At 38.2% G+C, this 20,000-nt stretch overlaps 2 protein-coding genes across 2 annotated transcripts in view; one reads left to right on the top strand and one right to left on the bottom strand.

Moving 5' to 3' along the window:
* Positions 1 to 13,496, top strand: part of igsf11 (immunoglobulin superfamily member 11) — a 60,237-nt gene extending 46,741 nt beyond the window's left edge. Inside the window, exons 3-7 of the mRNA XM_074679223.1 lie at positions 5,903 to 6,110; positions 6,401 to 6,556; positions 8,726 to 8,848; positions 9,055 to 9,202; positions 9,593 to 13,496. Of these exons, the coding sequence (XP_074535324.1) occupies positions 5,903 to 6,110; positions 6,401 to 6,556; positions 8,726 to 8,848; positions 9,055 to 9,202; positions 9,593 to 10,139 (1,182 nt within the window). The 3' untranslated portion in view covers positions 10,140 to 13,496. The remainder of the gene's footprint in view (positions 1 to 5,902; positions 6,111 to 6,400; positions 6,557 to 8,725; positions 8,849 to 9,054; positions 9,203 to 9,592) is intronic.
* A 3,216-nt stretch (positions 13,497 to 16,712) lies between these two features.
* On the bottom strand, positions 16,713 to 20,000 carry snrpd2 (small nuclear ribonucleoprotein D2 polypeptide). The gene is made up of 3 exons (XM_074679224.1): positions 19,853 to 20,000; positions 17,629 to 17,808; positions 16,713 to 16,973 (listed from the first exon to the last, which is right to left on the bottom strand). Coding segments are annotated over exons 1-3 (357 nt in total). The 5' UTR covers positions 19,855 to 20,000; the 3' UTR covers positions 16,713 to 16,798.

The raw sequence follows: 20,000 nt of genomic DNA on the forward strand, positions 1-20,000 counted from the left end.
TAAATGCTAAAACTAACCAAAAACTAATCAGACTACCCTAGCAAGTCACTTCAAAGACACTTCAGCTCGTCCAAAATAAAGCTGCTCATGTGCTGACTGGAACTGGAAAGAGAGAGCACATTTCCAACCTTTGAAAACATTTTGAAAACATCATTTCCTACCATTGTTTATTATAGTAGTTTATTTCTTGTCTTTCTGCAGCCTCTCATGCTCTCCTTCTCTCTACATGCAGCTGCGGGCCATACAAGCTCACCTGCCTCCCTTTGAACCCTTGCATTGGTCGGCCGTCCAAATGATACAATCATCTTCTGCACTAATTACCTCACGCCTATAAAGGGCTCTATATGACAGCTGTTCCCACCACACAGACACACACACAGAAACACACACACAAAGTGCACATGCATGCAAACCCACTGACAAACTACACATCCACACAGATAAACTGACTGAAGAAGGACACTTCACTGCCGGGATGTAGGTGTTGACTTTTGCATTGGCAGCTTTGTTGAAGGATTTCCCCTCTCTGACACACTCAGTTGTTGATTAGATGATCTGTTTCTTAAGTTTCAGTGTGTTTCTGACACACAGGGCTGCACAGCTACAGTCAGAGAATTTTAGGAATCTTCAGCACGCCATGCACCGAGGCACAGGTCTTGGTGTGAAGTTGCGAGGGCCAAGAGATGAGGAGCCAGCCGGTAAAATGTAAAGAAAGAATTTGTGAGAAGAGAGCTGAAGCAGTTCTTAGTTTTACAGGCTTGTGCACTTTAGGGCAGGGACCAGTCCTGAGGCACGCACACTTACTGGTTAAAGGTTATTTTAAACTGCTACTTCTTAGCTTCCAGGGCGGGTCGTCCAGGACCGAATCGACATATCTAGGTCTCCATGACAACACCACGCCAGCTGACAAAGTTTAGTAGTGAGGAGAAATAATAACAGAGATCTGTGTTTTTCTCCACCAAAGATGATTTCTATAAGTAATTTTGTAGTGAAGGTGATAGACAGAAAAAGGACAGAGGAGCAGAAGAAAGATAAACCAGAGAGTGATACAGCCCAAGCTAAAGGCTAACACAGGGGCTAAGCTGTTTGTGATAATGTTCATTTCAACCCACAGTCAGCAGTTATTCTGCAGTGGTCTGTTCAAACTTGAGAGTCTATCAATAAAATGAAGAGTGAGGTTATGTTAGCTCTGCTGGGTAGATGACTGGCAGGACAGAACCAGGATTCTCTAACGTTACATATTAGCACCGGACTGCCAGCTGCGCTAAATATAAATGGCTACTAAACTACTTACAAACTGACAGTGTTTACTTGTTGTCATGTCAGCCTGTTAGTTACAGATAACACATCTTAACATAAGCCAAAAAAACAAGTAAAGATGAAGCTCTGTTCTCTGTGTTGTACTGACTCCGATGAGAACGCGCCTAAAGTGGAAGTTCAAGGTTGAGCCTCAATTCAGTGCATCTGGAAAGTATTCACAGCACTTCACCTTTTCCACATTTTGTCATCCTAGCCATATGGAACAAATTCATTTTTTCCACAAAAATTTAGCCACAACACCCCTTAATGACAACTTGGAAAAAAAAAAAGTTTTGGGAAATTTTGCAAATTTGTTAAAATAATAATAGTTTTCACAGCCTGTTCTTTTTTATTTTGTTGATGCAACTTTGGCAGCAGTTACAGCCTCAAGTCTTCTTGAATATGATGCCACAAGCTTGTCAAACCTGTCTTTGGGCAGTTTGGCTTATTCCTCTTAGCAGCACTGCTCAAGCTACATGGAGCGTTGGTGCACAGTTCGATTGGATTCAAGACAGATCTCTGGCTCGGCCACTTAAGGACATTCACAGAGTTGTCCCGAAGCAACTCCTCTGACATCTTGGCCCTGTGCTTAGTTGTCCTGCTGAAAGATGAACTGTCTGAACTGTCTGAGGTCAAAAGTGTGTTGGAGCAGATTTTCATCCAGGATGTCTCTGTACATTGCTGCAGGCCTGGAGTGGCTAATTGGGAGGATCTGGACAATTCCAGGTGGCCTGGTTGGACTTGGGGCTACAGGGGCCAGTGTCCAGTCATCACGCTGGGTTGAAATATATCACAGTAGCTGCTAACACTGTCCCTGGGTGGCCTGCACTGGCAGCAGTGCTTGTCAGAGGATTATGAGAATGAGTACAAACACGAGAAAATGGACAGTAAGAATAGCTCAAAAAACTCAAATCAACTTTGTTTAGTGCACACTTTAAAAACAACTACAGTCTAAACAAAGTGCTGTACAAAAAAGGCAAAAGCATAAAACAATTGTCTTCAAGAGCAATTTAAGTACAATAAAACAACAAAAAGTAAAATACTAAAACCGGAGCAGTTTAAGGCTGGATTAAAATCCAAGGAATAAAAATTGGATTGAGGATGGTTTTTAAAATATAAACAATGAGAAGGTTTGTCTAATGTGGAAGGGAAGCTTGTCCCACAGTTTGGGAGCAGTGACAGGAAAAGCTCTATCCCCTGTGAGCTTCAGTTTTGACCTCTGTACCTCTAGGAGCAGCAGATTGGGGAAAAAAAAGAAAAGCATTACAGTCTGACGCAACCACATGTGCCAAACTAAGCATCTTTTTCATCAAGACCAGCTCACGGGATGTAAAAGAAACTCCAGATGGAGAGGAGGAAACGGATAAGGCAAGGTGTAAAACAAAATGCAGTGTCGCTGAGACCACCTTCAAAGTTTATGAATTGTGTGACATTATAAAATAATATTATATGATTTATCTAACAGCTTGATACGATGTCATGTAACTTAACAGTTAAAGGTTTTTGTCTATAGCCCCTTAGCAGCAGCAGCAGTAGCACTACAGTTTGCTAGCAATGAGCTGAGCATTTGAGATTAGGTTAAACTTTGTCATTACACATTTACAAGTATAGAGTAACAAAATAAGTCATGTCATCTCAACAGAAACGCAATAAGCAGAAAGTGTAAGCCTCTATGCTATGTGCAGAGTACTTAATAATTTTGCAGTTTGCATAGACTGTTAAGAGCGCTGCAATGTCTGATTTGACTTAAGTTTACATGATAAAATAAAGTTCCCTTCATATGTGCTTTTAATCCCTTAATCCTTGTGTTTTATTCACACCATCTATTGTGATCGACTCACGCTATTCCAATTTGAGCCATTCGTGCCATGGCGCAGGAATTCGCATCTGCTAGCGTCTTTACATTGACTCTGAAATGGGAATATATTTGACTAAAAAAAATAGAAAGGATAAAGATCCAAGCAAAGATCATACAGTTACCAAAACTAATTCACTCCTGTTGAGTGGATATACACTTACCAAGACTCCAGCACTCAAACATTCTTAAGATGCAGTTTTATAAAGTCATCACGAATGAGGCACTGTCAACACATCAGCACATAGGAGGAAAAAGCATAGTGTGCCAGGGAAAACCATCAAGAGAGGATTCAATCTTGATTTGTATCCATTCCAACCATTATTTCTATCTCATCCACAAAGATACACACACACACACACACACACACACACACACACACACACACACACACACACACACACACACACACACACACACACACACACACAGAAGGCTGTTCCCCTGCTTGGGCCTCAAAGCAGTTCAATAAGAGCGCTTGTCACCAAAGTGAATAGACCCTCTGATTTCCTCAGTGCTTGTGTGTATTTCTGTGTGTGTCTGTGTTACTTCTGTGTGTGAGTGCCAGAGCTGCTAGTATGAGCTATATGTACATGTGTGTCCTGTTCAGCTTTTATGTTGAGCCAGCTGAGAGGTGAAAAATGTTTTGCATGCAAGGGACTTTGTCTGTGTGCACGAAGTGTTTGCTTGTGCTTCATCCTTTGTGTGGGCGCATCTGATCTGTGAAGTCTGGTTTGAACTCACCTCGGCCTCTCAAATGAGCTGTTAATTCAAAGTTTCAGTCTGGAAGGAGCTTTTGTGCTGATACATTTGGATTTTGAGGAAAATGTAACATTTTCTTTCATATATAAAAAGGCTAACCATGAAACCATCTAATCAGATTTAAAGTGTGTGAATCCTGGGGGTGCTGTCAAGTTGGTATTAAAGTGGGTCTGCTAGCTCCCTCTTTATTAATATTTTTATTATTTGTGCTTCCCCAACATCAATTTAACTGAATTCAGCTTAATATAGTTTTTTTGTATCCATTCATCTCCATGCTAAGTCAGATTGTCTGGGAAAAAAAACAAAACCATGATAAACAAGACCCAGTCAACACGCCGTTGCCACGGCCTTTCAGCATTCTGAATTAGACAGAGGTGCTCACACTTGAGCTGCTGGCCACTGTGAGGAAGGACATAATGGATCTTTACAAAATCTGTCAGCTATCAGACTTGGTGTTATTAACCAAGAGGCTGCTCACTAACTTAGTGACAATGCTACCACAATGCAAACCATGAAGAAAACATTGAAAATAATCTTTCTGCTCTTTATTTGAAAGAGGAAGAGATTTTCAATTGTATCTCAATCTTAATCAACAGGTAGAAATTTGTACTTGACAAAGTGGTTGTAACTGTCAGTGCCCTCACTGTTAGATTCACACAGCATTAAAGACTTCTAGTTAACATTAAAGAGGATGCTATATAAAAGCACATCATAACTTGCCTCACTCTTGATTAACTCAACATGATTTTGTCATTCACGAGAGACTGCTGTCTGTAGCTCAGTTTAAGGCTCAGTTTCACCTCATTGAGCCAGGGTGTGTAGGAAGCAGGGGTGGCATTATGGGTGGGCCCAAAGGTCCCATGCCCTTCTGTTTTTCAACAGGCCCACCCCAAACTTTTCATGATTATTTTGTATTTATATATATTTTTAACCAGTTTAAAGAGCATGGTAAAATTGTATTACTTTATGCTTGTTTTGTTGGTGTTAGATGCTCTGTCTTTGTAAAATGAGCCATGTTTTTTAGCCTGCTGGGGAAAAAAAAGTTATCAAACATTCAGCTTCATGTGGGCTGGATCAGAACATTATTTTGCGAAAGAATGTAGATTTTTATTTATTTTATTTTATTTAATGCCCTTGCTTTTCCAGCTTACACTAAACAGAATGCTGTAGCGCTGTAGCATACTGGTGCGTTAGAGCGCCACTCTTTGGTCAGTACCATGCAGAGCAATTGCAGGTAGAGCTGTCTGATGATGAAAAGAGTTATAAAAATGCAAATAAAGGTGAAAGAAACAACCAAATATACTTTAAACATTAGTATATTTTCAGTCATTTTTATTAATTAAATTAATGATCTACAAACTTTTTTAACAAAAGTTGTCTAAACCACCCAAAACTGAAATCCTAGCCCCGTCTCTGGGAGAGAGGGTGCGTGATTGTGTGTCTGGTTGTCAGATGATATTTTCTTTCATGTTTGTGTCCATTATTTTGTAACTGTGGTAGTTCTCTAACCATTTCTGTATTGTGTTTAAATTAACAGTTTATTCTCCTTCACTCCAGTACTGTGCTTGTATGTTTTGTTTTTCTGTAATGAAAAAACTGCTATTTTCCCAATAATTTTTTTTTTAGTATGTATGCGCTCCTTACCTGAATAGCTGCCATCTGAAAAAGGTTTTGATTGTCGGTTTCTCTAAACACAAAACTGCCTTTCCTGTTAAACTATTTTCCTCCTTGAAGCAGAACTCAGTCTGGCTCTAGGGACAGATGTTTGAACAGGTTGCTAAGGAGATGTTGAAGGTGCAAAGACAACCTTTTTGAAATGATATGACAGAAATTGAGACACCCCACTCCCTGTTACAGTTGATTTTTTTTCTTTTTAGCAAGATGAGATATTACAGGTTTTATTAACGTTTGTTTACCACATCCTGTTGTAACCTTTACCAATGTTTCTTCTGTCTTCCACCCCTTCCCTCTGACTTTTCAATCCAGGTGATAATTTATCAGGGTGGCCAAGTGTTCAGCCTCGCCAACCATCTGAATGGTCGCGTGGGCTTTGTGGCCACCATGCCCAGTACAAGTGCCTCCATCTTCATCAACAACACACAGCTGACTGATACAGGGACGTATCAGTGTTTAGTCAACAATTTCCCAGACAGAGGAGGGCGCAACATTGGCGTCATAGGGCTCACTGTGCTAGGTAACCAACTGCAAGTTATCAGAGAACTTTTCTTTTTCATTTGTTTCTTTTTACAAATACAGAAACAGTTTCTTTTGTGAAAAGAGTCTTTAATGATGTCTGATTTAGTCCATTGACGAAGATTGAGTTAAGTTGTTTTATTTTCTGAAACTATTACCTTTATTTCTCAATGTTCAACTCACAAGACAAATCCTTTGCCAAATTTTATGACAAAAAGGTATTTCCACTGCAGCAGGAAAACGTTTGATTTCTTTTGTAAAATAATTCCACCTGTACTCTCTTTCTGCAAGTGCCCCCCTCAAAGCCAGCTTGTCAAATCCAAGGCTCGCTGGACATGGGTAGTGACATTATGCTGATCTGCAGCTCAGAAGAAGGTATTCCCACACCATCCTACTCTTGGGAGAAGCTGGACGCTTTGCCCAAACTTCCACATAACTCCATGCAAGGTATTATAAACAAGCTGGCTGTCTGAATTCTCCTGAGCCCCTCTTTCCTGGTAAATCTGACACACTCTAGGATCAGTCTTAACAACAGTCTGCCTTTATGTAATGTGCCTTCCTAACAGCTCCTTTCCTACTGATCCCTCTGAGAGGTGATAATGAATATATGGAATTATTCACAGTGAGAAAATTTGGATTTCTGTGTCTGTCTGTCTGTATAAAGAATATTAATTTTTGAGATACCCACTTTGAGTACAATATGTGCAGCTTTATTTTTTCCTTTTTCTTTATGCTTGATGTCAGGCATATTTTTGAACTGTTGCATTTCAGTCAACTCATGTTTTTATTTAGCAAAATTGTATTTCAACAGCAAAACTTTTGTCTTTGTTTGGCATCTCAGTTCTCAACCTCATTACTCCTTGCAGTCTGCTCTCTTTCCTCCTCGTCATTCACAAAGTCTCAATTTCGGTATGAAAACTTAAGTCGTTGTAGTACTTAGTCACAAATTTATGAGTTCATTATTTCGTTTAACAGTGCTTGGGAAGTTTTTGAAAAAAACCCAAAAACAAATAATTTCAACTGTATGTTCTTATCAAACGATTTTACAGCAGTAATTTAGGAGGTTTGATGATTTGATTGTCTGTGATTGTGCAGATGCATTCTCCCAGTCCCTAATGGATCATGTAAAAGAAAGATCCCACTGCTGAGGAGCTGGAGGCTCCGTCATTCAAACTTGACCATGTGTCTGCTGCCATCTACTGGCTGTTTTCAGTTAGTGAAGGCAGAGAAGTGAAACCTCGGGGTAGATAAAGACAGGGCAAAATCATGCCGCTGCAGAAATTTGTTTTTAATCATGTTTTACTCTGGGGCACTTTTAGATCCTGTAATGAAAAGTGCTTTACATTATTTATTACTTATTTACATACAGTATTATTGTTATTAGAGAGGGAATGGACAGTGTGGGTGGTACAGCTGGTCAAAGTCTGCCAACATAAAACGAGCCCACTTTTTCAAAGGGGATCTCTTGGGAAAGAACATCATCATATATTCAGAGCAAATCAGTCAGCAATTGATCAGTTTTGTTTCAGCATGTACAACAGGAGGTAAATACATATTGAACGTTTCATATTTTTCTTGGTATACATATTGTTGATGGATCTACTGAAAAGAAATTTGAACCAGGTGCTGGTAACAACACTTACAACAAAATCAAAACATATTTGTTGTTAAATCAAGGCATGTGTAAAAAAGAAAAGTGTCACTGGGAATAAATATTGAACATGTGAAGAAAAAATGATGCAAAAGGACATGAAAAGCCAAGAAACCAGCTGAAATCTGTGACTTTCTAGAGAGCAGTCCTCCCCCTATCAGTGCAAATTGATATCAGCTGTTCAGTCTGAACTGATGGTCTAAGAGAAGGTGTCTCATGACCAAAGTGTCACACAGCATCTCATGACGGAGAGGAGCAAATCGCTTTCTCAAGACCTTTTCAACCTTATTGCCTCAAAACATTCAGATGGCAATAGTTGTAGACTATTTTCTTAACTTTTGAATGTTCCAACAAACACTGTTGGGCCATTATTTGGAAGTTGAAAGTTAGTATTTCCTTTTAAGCTGGCCATAACCAAGTGCTCCTCACAACCTTGGTAGCATTAGCATTGTGGAGAAATATGTACTCTGCATGGGAGCAAAAACTGAGTCATTGAGATTCACAGTCATAACCATATGGCATCCCCAATATAAACCATATCCCAGCTTGGTGCGAGGGCCCATTCAGAGCTGCTACAGCCCCAGTGGTCATATTTCTGGTTACAAGGTGGCAAAGGTGATAATCTGGTGTTCGAAAAAAAAAAAATGATGATCTATCAGACACCTCAGCTCAAACCATTCATAAATCATCAACTGGGAATCTGAAACCTTTCAGTCTACAGTTTTCTTCACTTTGACCTTTAGTTGTTGCTCTGTCGTCCATGATGACTGTCCTAAGAAAATTAGGAAGATCAGCCAAATTCAACCAAGACTTGGTGGCTTCATGCTATTTTAGATAAACATTAATGATAAACTTTGCACGCCTTGAATGTGTTGTTCATGTGTCCCACTGAAGTGTGCTTTGTGTGGTGCATTTGATGATTTGCCTCTTGACTTAGCATGTGTCTCACTATGTGTGTTTACCAGATCAGATGCAAGGCACTGTCACACTGAGAAACATCAGCACCAGCACATCAGGACTCTACCAATGTACCTCCAGCAATGTAATTGGCAAGAGCACCTGCCTGCTCAACCTGCAGGTTGTGGCACGTAAGTTTCTTCAGCTACGGTGCCACTTCAGTGTCTGACATTGTTCTGACATGGCTATGAATGACTAGAGAAGAGCATTCATCAATGGAAATAAACATTCTGTCTGCTTTAACCATGAAAGTTAAAGTCGGAAATCTACTTCTCTCAGAACTTGAAATATCTGTAAAATGTTTGCAAATCTGTTCCAACATCTCTTTGTCCTGCAGCTCAGCCTCAGAGCGTTGGACTAATAGCAGGGACCATTGCTACAGGAGTCTTAGCTGTCATCATTTGTTTCCTGGTAGTTGCAGTCACAGTCTTCTACTGGAAAAACAAGAACAAATACGATGAGGAGGAGATACCAAATGAGATCAGGTTTGGTTTTTATATTTTGTCATTTTTACAGATGGTTTCGAAGTCCAGAAATACTACTTTTTCCCAGTTAACACCAGCCTTTATCTAAATGCCTTTTCTTCAGAACAAGTATTCTTTACTTTGGGTTGATATGAGGCTTGCACTTCTATGACTATTATGCATATTATCTCAGACCATTTTATCAGATCTATGAGCTCAATATTAAATGTGATCTTGAAAAAACTCAGGACAGAGGTATAAAAAAAAAGTTTATCAATAATTTCACTGTGTGATGTGAGGAATGCCTAGAGAAGCTCTTACATTTTAATTTGTTGAATAATTTCATTTGTAACTTACTTCTACAGTACCTCCTAACAGTGACACTCACACCATCCTTTCCCTTCTCAACAGAGAAGATGACCTTCCTCCCAAGAGGTCATCCTCGGTAAAGGCTTTCCATGCAGATGCATCATCTTCAGAAAATGATACTTTGACGTCCACCAACACATACAACAGTCGCTACTGGCACAACCCCAAACCCAACTATGACACCAACTCATATACACGCTACAACGGAGACACTCACCACACCTTTTCTTCCCACGCACATGGACAAGGCCAGGGACCAAACACTGGACACAGCCACAGTGCAGAGGTCATAGCACCTGGTTCAGCCCCAACAGCCCGCCATATGCAGCCCACAGCAGCAGCAATGACTTCATTTGCCAATGGCAGCCACACACTACCGCCACCAAAGACTTTAGTTGTCACTACAAACTCTGCCCCTTCCCCACCTACAATGGTGCGCAGCAATGGCTCTGTGAGCCTTAAACCTGGGTTACCTTCTCCACACGGGCAACACACACACTCGTATGCAGTGAGCCAAGCCACGCTGGAGCGGATGGGGGCAGTGCCAGTCATGGTGCCTGCCCAGAGTAGAGCAGGTTCACTGGTCTGAAATCTGACTCATTGCAGTGTTTCTCAGAACGTAACTCATTAATATTTGTGACTTTGTGGAGTTAACCGATCTTAAACTTACTAAACATGAAGCAATTCAGCCAGCTGCCCTTTTGTAACTTTCAACAAATCCTGACCTGTTTATCTTAGAGCAAACTGTTTTTCTGAAGTGCAGAGTTTATTTGAAGACACTGACTTACCATGGACAAACTCGTTTTTGGATCAGTTTTCCTGGCATGTGGTCAGAACAACTATAACCCTTTCTCTACAACCTGGGCGCTAAATCTTTTCATGACTTGCTCAGTGTGATATTTTTTTCTTGTCTGTCTGTTTGTCTGTCTGTCTGTCTGTTTGTTTGTTTGTTTGTTTGTTTTGGACTCCAAACAATGTAATTTCTTATCTTCTAATCTTAGAGAAACGAGGGAGGATTGTCAAATAAGTGTATTTTTTTTAGAATACACAAATGTATTCCCAGTCATAAAAAAAGACTACAATGTTCAAAACTTTGATGAGGTAAGAAAATATAATGACACAAAAATTAAGCCAAGTAGGCCAAGAGAGAGCAGTTATATTGATTTGAATACATTGAACGGTATATTTTGCTTCACTTTGTGCACCTTTTTTTGTCATGCCCACCATGGAACCTATGAACAATATTTCTCACCTGTTCCATTAAAAAATAAAAAAGTAATAATAACAACACAAAGGATACACTCAGCATTAGACAATCTTTACAGCTTTGGGTTTGGATTGATAGAACACAACAATTTTCTAAATTTTGTGAACTGTCATCCTCCTGATGACCAGACTTGACTTTAACATGCTGGTGACTGTTGTAGTTTTTACTGTTTTTGTCGTTGCTGGTGTTCTGGACACATGACTCATCATTGCTACTTTGCAATGAGGTGGAAAGATGTTGTCTTTTGTCCTCAGTGATAACATGATGTTACAGCTAACATGATGATTTTTTTTCCCTTCTTCTGATCGGCAATAGGAAGGATATGGGCCATTCCACCTAATCAGTGCCATTTGCTTGTTGTAACTCTCTCAAAATAAACATAATTTTTTGTCTTTTCTCAACTTTAAATCTGATAATATACACAATTAACTACTGAAAATGTGTATTTGCACATTTCAAGCATTTTTTTTTTCATTTTTTCATTTATTTCTTAAGTTGAAGATGATTGCTTTTTTCTCTGTCCTGTTACCAAAACCCATGTGACATCTAAAAAGAATGATTAAAAGACTCTCAACTTTTTGCTTTGTTTTCCCCTCAAGAAAATGTATATTTTAAAGAAGGGGTTGGTTACATGTTCATAAAAAGTATATTTTTGACAAAAAAAAAAGTCACAGTAAATGCACACAAGTAGTAGTTTTTCATTTTAATCAAAGAAATTTTACATTTTGAAGGAGACCTAAGACTCATCAATTTTCTCATCTTGTCATTTTTTGAACACTTGTGTAAGTGATGGACCAAGAACAACTGAAAAAAGTGGTTAATGTTGTTTTTAGAAATAACAGTGAAGTAAAGGAATGAACTTGGTGTAACAGAAGGAAAACTAACTTCAGTGCTTCAAAAAAGCAAAGCAAAAAAAAAAGTGATTTTCTTGCGCTTTTCTCAGTGACACTGTTACTGCTTTCTATGTTTATTGCGGTTGATGTGGAGTAAGCATGTGCAACATGACTTTGTTGGAAAGGCTTTTCCAGGGAGCTCCCCAGACTGCACCTGCCTCGCATTCATGGTGAAATCAGTAAAGCAGCCAATTTTTGGCAGTTATGTATGCGGCTAATGCTGTGGCTGAATATGCTGTTCCATAACGGTACATTACGACCAATGGTCCTGTTTGTGTAATAACTGGATCTGCATACAGGCTCTGTCCTTTGTGATTAAGAAAAAGATTTGTTGGATTATTTTGAAGTAATAGGAGAGCTTGACTGGCAAAATGAAAATGTACAGAAGAGCAGAAGAAAGCTCAACGAGAAGGTGATAGAGCATGGGCTAAAACACAGGTTAAGCTGTGTGTGATAATGTTTATTCCAACCCACATGTAATGGTCTGTTCAAACTTGAAAGCTTGGTGATGTTGGAGTTGGAAGATGAGCACTGGTAAGATACAACCAGGATTCATTAATGTTACACGTTACAGACACGTCTTTGAGCACCCAGCTGTGAGTAGCACCATGCAGGTAGCCTGTTTACCTTCTGAACCAGGGGTCTACAACCTTTACTATCAAAGGAGTCCTCTCACTTGGATTCATGTTATTCCAGAGCCACAAAATCGATCTTATCTTCTCCAAAACACTTTAAATTTTTTATGTAATCATCCCAACAAGAAGTTTTTTGAATTTATGACATTGTAGAACTACAAAAAGAAGACTTAAATTTGATCACATTGCAGACAATAAAAAAATAACAAGTAGAGCAACATTATCAATGTAGGCTAATTTCTTGTCGTCAAGTATGTTTATTAAGTTAGCACATTGGCAGTAAAATGACCTTAGTTAAAGTTAGTAGGGTTAGGGTTGTTGGGTTTTAGATTTAGGTTAAATTGATTTTTTTTTCAGGATTTATTAATATTCTATCTTACAAAAATGAAAATTCTTTACATCAATAATATTTATTCAAAGCCACAGGGAGTCACTGCCAAAGAGTCAAACAGCCACATGAGGCTCCAGAGCCATAGGTTGCAGACCCCTGTTCTCATATTACCTCGTCGCTTTGCATCCTGGGAAAAGTTATCTTAAACAAAGAAAAGTAGTGTTAAAAAGATGATCTGATCTCCGTTCATTTGCTTTAAAACACGAACGCACCACTGCTTTTCTGCAGCACTTAATGGTTCCCTGTTCCCTGTAGGTGTTATACTCACACTGTAAAATCGATCTTAAATCCAAACAATATAAGAAATTAAAACTCAAAGTCAGCACTATATCAACAAATACTCACACCAATTGACTAGAAGGCTATCGTGATTAGACGATCCTAATCACTTCTTTTACTGGTTCTCAGTTCTGTCATTCCCCATTTGAGTAACAGGACTGAACCCTACAGGACTGAGTTTTTTAGTATAGAATTAGCCTATTTTGATTGACATCGCCAAGTCATATTTGAAATTTCATCAAAAATGCAGAGAAATAAATGAATGAAGTTATTATTTTTGGCTGAATGAGGCTTCTCCCTGTGTACCATGTGACGTGTGGAATATTCCAAAATGTTCAGAGAGGTTATTGTTTTAGGGTAACAGGACTGATTGAAAACCAAGAAACAGGACTAAACTGTGAATTTCAACTGAATTAAAAAAAATAAACTTAAAAATTGGTTGAGATAAGGAGTAACATAGATATGTAAAAAAAAAGAAAAAGTTACATTTTTGAAGGATTGAAATTATATTTCATGGCAAAGTCTAAGTGTTCAAGGTCTTTTACAATGTATTCATCAAATATGCTGTCAGATCAATGTGTGGGACACTGCTTTAAAAAAAAGTTTGTTTTTTTACAGTTAATCTTATGCATTTAGACACTTTATTTTCTGGGAACGCAAATGGCACTGGAACTAGGGCACTGGAATGGCCCATATATGAGGAAAGGGGGCAGGAAGCGCACCAAAACAAGCCGGGACCAGGATCTGACCCAACAACTGCTGTAACAAAGACATTAGTCTCTGGATCTGGGACCCTGCTCTGCCAACTGACCAAACATGTATTCAGCACATGCATACTGTACACAACAGCAGTTGGATTTTGAACTTAAGGAAATTATCACATGTTCGGCTGAAACATACATCAACTCATGTGTCTTAACTTTGATTTAAATTTCTCTGTTACATGTTACAGCGTGTTTCAAAGTCTTACATTGTTTGACCTGAAATTTATATTTAAATAGTCCTATTGTGCATTACCCCAACAGGCAGAACAATTTTTTTTTGTTGTTTTATTATGTAACATAAAAAACAGAGTTTAAACATGCACTATTTTGCATTGAAGGTCTTATTTGATTTTTATTTTATTTTTTTAACATAGGTGCTATAACTGATCTGTCTTTAAGCTTAAAGTTACTTAAGGTCGATTGTGTCTGAACAATATTCATGTCTCAAGAATCCTTTTTTGTTTTCAAGGGATCCAGATTTACATCTCGAAGCCCTTCTGTAAAGGTAGACGATCCAGAATCACACAAAAAAGCAACAAAAAAATGCAAGCTACTGCAGCTAATTTAAGGCACTTTAAGGTAACACTTTTAAACTTAAGTCATAATCATCCTCCTTGTATCCCCAAAATATTTCAAAAAGAATGAGTAGTCTGCTGTGCTGTTGCACTACTAATGTCATCTGTTAAATTAACATCATTTACATCATTGTTGTCTTGATACACTAAACAACATAAAAAGTGTTTTGTTGATTTCTTTTCTTTGTCAAGAGTAATGGGTGCCTGTTGTTTACAAATTCAGGTCAAAAGTAATCTGGGTTTTTTTTCAAAGGAAAAAGCAAAACTGAGTCACTACAAACTTTGAATAATTTTTTCATGAGTTAATCTTTCAGTCAAGTATCTGTAGTACTTGACAGAACAGTGTAGCATTTGTCCCAAGTTTCAGTTGCATTTATGTTCATTTCAGTACATTTAAGCTCACAACTGTGCAACATTTCATCACAACTCCACATTTTTTTCCTCCATTTCAATGAGTTGTTTTCACTATAAATAGTGCAAAGACAACATATCAAATGTTAAAACAGAAATATTGCTGTTTTTAATATTTTTTCTCACTTCAAAATTGATATTAGCAGCAACATGGTTAAAAAAGGTGTGTAATGCATCCTCTCATTTTTTAATAACATCCTATAAATGTTTTCATATGTTTTTGCTGTGATCGAAGCTGAAACCTTTCTCTAAAATACAGCTGGTGTAAGACTTTAATGGAGGGGCTGATATTCTCAAACTCTCAATTTATAGTGGGAACAGGATTCTGAGCAGCTGCTTTTTATTCTTGTCTCGGTTCCTGCTACACAAGTTTTGTTGCAGCATTCTACTTTATTCATATCTGATTCATCTCCTCCGTAAAAACATTTTTTCAAATTTCCTGAAAACTTAAATATCATATACTGTAGATGATTAAATCCCCAAGTTTAACAATAGGGTTCATTCTTTCCAAATTTGCTAAAGTGTGTCCCCACTGAGTCTCTCATAACAGAGAAATCAACCTTCTATGATCTTTACTTCTGACAGACTTGAGCTGTTTTTGAAACCCCCAACTATACTAACACAGTGCATACTAATTTGGCCAAAATGTACTAAGTGTAGTAGAAGGGCAACATATGCAGTCCTTCATATTGGGGGAGTTCTAAAGTCTGTCCCCTTACATACTATTACCTACAATGCTCAGTATTTGCATTGTTAGTTTTCTTTTTCCGTTAATTGTGCACAGCACTCAGTTTTGGGGGCATTACCCCCACCCATTAGGATGATACGGCTGAAACACCCAGTATTTTACTTCTGTTAAATTAACAGGGAAGGGATGTTAAAGATGTTGGTGAACACCGTCATAAAAGAGGCAATAGCCCTTTCATAGGTTACTGTTTATTTCTATAAAAATGTATTAAAGTTAAAGTAAACCATAAGTTGATGATACCAAGGCAGCGTTGCTTTCAGCTTTACTTCCACTTCCTAGAACCAAAATCCTGCAAAGCACACCACAAGCAAGTTGAGCAGTACAGTCATACAGCTGCCTTGGCCTCTTAATACTCTGTTTATATCCAGTTACGCGACTAACTTGTACCTCTAGATGGTTTTACTTTTCACCGTTACATTACTCTTCCAGTATTCTGTTATCTGGCATCAAGAATAAAATGGTCTTTTTTTCCCTTATTAACAGTGAAACTTTTCAGTTTCAGCATTTGATATGTTGTATTTCACTTTTTTCAATTAAATGTGGAGTTTCTGTGAATCAAAATCTGTTTCATCAACACTTTACAAAGCTTCTTAACTTTCTGGAGTTAGGGTTGTGTTTTGGAGTAGAGCTGCCACTTGGCAAGGTCCAGCTTTAAACACATGTATGCATTCAAACACATTTATAAATACATTACAGCAGGTTGAACATTCATATTGGTAAAGCTATGATGGAATTACTTTAATTTTTATTATAATTCCAAAAGTTTTAGTAGAGGGGGACGTGGGGGCACAATACCCAGACAACTGCTTACATTGACTTAAGACTAAGCTAACAGCTCATCCTCTATCCTACAGATAGGTTGGTGTGTGGTGGAATAACAGCTGGCATATGGACTGTATGTATACAAGAATAATGGCGTTATATATTTTTGATTGTAAATATGTGAACAGAACACTAGAGGTTTCTCTAAGTGTCAAATTAAAATTATAGGAAAAGTTACACTGGAACTTTTAATGAATAAATACTGAAACTGTCTAGCTGGAATCCTACTTATTTACTTGATTGTGTGATGCCTGTGTTAACTCATTGCAAACATAACTGTATGTTTAAATGATATGCCAAATCTAAATGTATGAACAAAGCTTTACAGATATATTTGGGGACTGAAATGAAAGAGACATAAGGGCTTTAAGCAGAAATATTTTTTACCACTTTTATTATTCAAATGAAAACACAGGAAACTCCAAAACTTCGATGAAATAGAAAATAAGACAGGAAACGGGTCTCATTTGCCTGTAATCAGAGGATTTCTCAGCACAATGATGACAGAGTCTCCCCTCAGGAACATTTTAGATATGTAGCGGTCCTTATTCACTGGCTTAGACTTTTTCTTTCCCTTCCCACTCTTCGGCACTTCAGTCCACATCTCTTTCACGTTCTCCAAAACCATGTTGCAATGCCTTCAATGAAAGGAGGGGTAGTAAAGTTAGATTCCTGGATGACAGGCATATTTTCATCTCAAATAAGCTGTGTTTGAGGGCACTGCACCACCACTAGAGTCATGAAACAATTGACATTTTTGGATAACATGTCCTTGACACACCACATCTCTGACATTTTCATACTAGAAAATATCAAACTACACAAATAAAACATTGTGGTGTCAGTGTTGGTAAGAAGTACAGAACAGGGCTAAGGGTCTATAACAGGGTCTATATATATACATATATAGACTTTCATATATAACAGTTCCTGTTATATATGAAAGCTTTAACAATAAAGTCAGTTTATATATTTTTGTTCAAAGTATTACCAGTATAGAGAACCATTTACAGAACTATTTAAGATGACTTTTAGTTTTTGAGGACATTAAGGTAAAAACAAAGTTATCTTTTAGCTTGTGTGCTGAAACGGACATACTTTAGTTATATATGTTTAAAATAAAGAAGATTCAATTTATATTTAAATGTTTAGCACAAACAATTGTAAATTTATACATGTAACAGGCAGCAGGGCAAAAAGCAACAAGAGCAGGATGGAAAATCTGAAATGAAATGCACAGAATAAACACATCCATGTTTATAACACTTAAATCTACGAACTAGGTTCAAATACCTGTCAAAAGCCTTGACTCTTCCAAGCAGTTTTTTGTTATTCCGGCAGTTAATCAGGACCTGAGTGTTGTTCTTTACTGACTGGGTGAGTACCGACAGGGGGCCAGTGTTGAACTCCTCCTCCTCCCTTTTTTGGAGCTCCTCCGGAGTCATCTCCGATTTGGGTTTTGTTAACAGACTCCTGAAAAACATAACAGATCAACTATGAATTTTCTTCCACAAAAAAAAGTAAGACAAGATTGGAAAGATAAGCTTTCACTCTTTTTAGAAGGAGAGTTCAATTTGTATTGAAGCAGTGTAGGTACCCTTCAAATTGGACACACTGAAATCTAAAAGAAAAAATAACTACGCCCCAAGCATCTAACCCAAGGGCTGACTCCACGATGGTGGTAGGCTGAACAGCTGACTATTAGTTGGGATAAAGTGGTTTTGCTGTCAACTGCTTTAACACGTCATGGTTGATTAGCAGTGAGGGCCACAAACACCAAGTGTCTCTTATCTGTCTCAGACACTTGTGTGGAATTGCCAGTGTAGTATGAAAAAGTGACACCTCTGCTGAATGATGTACTTGATCTGTACTGCCCAATGGTCAAAGTCAACCACTAGAAGCATGGGTTTAGCTCAAATTCAAATGTTAGATGGGACTGAGCTTCACAAGTAAACTTCATCAGCATGATCAAACTAACATGTGAATGATGACACTTTAAATCTAATAGTGCTCAGAGAGGCTGTTCATTTCTCTGTAGTTTCAGTCTACTAAACACGTTGACCTACATTTATAGTATGTGACTGGAAATATGGGTGTAGATTGTTTTCCTTGTGCGGATCAGAATTTATCAGTTGCAAATGTAGGCAAAGGCTACACCAAAATCTGACACCAGGTCTCAGCTCCTGTTCATATGTGTCAAGTCTGAGTGGAGCTAACTAGCAAATAATGATTTCAGTCTAACTGAAATCAATCTGTAGGTTAACCAGTTATCTGCACAAGAGTACAGCTTCCTAGCCCCATCCGTCTATTCTCTTTGAAACATGTTTTTAATCTCAACAAAGCTCTTCCTGGAAGAATAAGTCAAATAAATGAAATAAACTACACATGCCTGGAACAGCACAAACACAGTAAGGTTTGACAACTTTTAACTGGAATCTAAATAAGTTATCATATTAGGCTTTTAAAAGTTACAATCACAGAGAATTTAATGTTTTCTTCTTTCCGTTATTTTTATTAACCCTTTTAACATACAGCTGAGGTGTTCCAAATAAAACCAAATAAGGATATAATTTTGAGGAAGATATTTAGCACTACTTATAACAGGTGATATTCGTTGTTTCAGCGTGGCAATGAATGAGTCTTAACAAACTCACCTTAATACTGTCGAGACCACTATAAAAGTTGGTGAGCTCTACTACTGGCAATAAAACAAACTTAGACCGGTATGGTCGCACCACAATAACAAAAGTCGGGAGGCATTAGTTCCGGTACGTGTGAATGCGCGGCTTTCCACGATGTAATGAGCAATATGGCGGCGCCGTTGATGTACTATTCGGTTAATCAACGCCGCACCTACGACTATCCGTCTACGGACTGCTTAAATGCGATGGCGGGGGGGAAAGCAGGTTCTCAGTTGATCTACCTACAATTCTCATTTTTTTCCTCTAAATGCACGAAGCATTTCTATGCACAACTACAGTAGCCTTCTCTGAAAAACAGCTACTTTCTCTGAAAGCTAGCTTCAAGGTTGGGTCACAATGTTTGTGTTTGTAGGCAGTCGGTCCGTTTCTGGTATTAAGTTAACGGCATTGAAAGCCAACCGAAAGCTTGCACTTTAAACAAGAACTGACTCCTCTCATTTAAATAATTAAATAAATAAATAAAATATTGCGAACAACGATCATGAAAATGCCGATAGCTTTATGTTAACATGTAAACATACTACGAACAATTGTGCTGATATTCTCATATAAGTCTGTCCAAATACAACTGAGTTGAATGAATAAGTCCCTATAAAACGACGGAGAAGTAATTGCTCAAATAAAAAGTAGGCCTTCGTATACTAAAAGCTCGCACTTGTATACAGCGTTTATTAGCTTGAGCTAACTAGCTTTGTTTCATATCGCTAGCTATCCATGTAAATGCTCGCGATGTAACAGAACTCACAATGGGCTGCGATTCAGCCTTTAACTGCAAGATAGGAGACCGTAATGGTAAGATCGTTGTGGTCACTCACATGATGTCCAAAAGCACTTTTCTTGGGTCAAGTCCGGCTCTTTTCTTGGGTATAGCTTCGTAACAACAGCGTTCTACCAACGTCTCGTGGATCAGATGTACTTCCTTTTTCTTCTTCTTTGGGTTTTTTTTATCTAAGGTTGAAAAAC

This window comes from Halichoeres trimaculatus, unplaced genomic scaffold (genome assembly GCF_033239565.1).
Source record: "Halichoeres trimaculatus isolate MK-OKI-2021-1 unplaced genomic scaffold, fHalTri1.1 fHalTri1_scaffold_9, whole genome shotgun sequence".
NCBI classification, from domain to species: domain Eukaryota; kingdom Metazoa; phylum Chordata; class Actinopteri; order Labriformes; family Labridae; genus Halichoeres; species Halichoeres trimaculatus.

Coding starts and splice junctions, on each gene's coding strand:
- snrpd2 (XM_074679224.1), bottom strand. Junction 16,974..17,628: donor AGAGTCAAGGCTTTTGACAG/GTATTTGAACCT, acceptor CTTTCATTGAAG/GCATTGCAACATGGTTTTGG.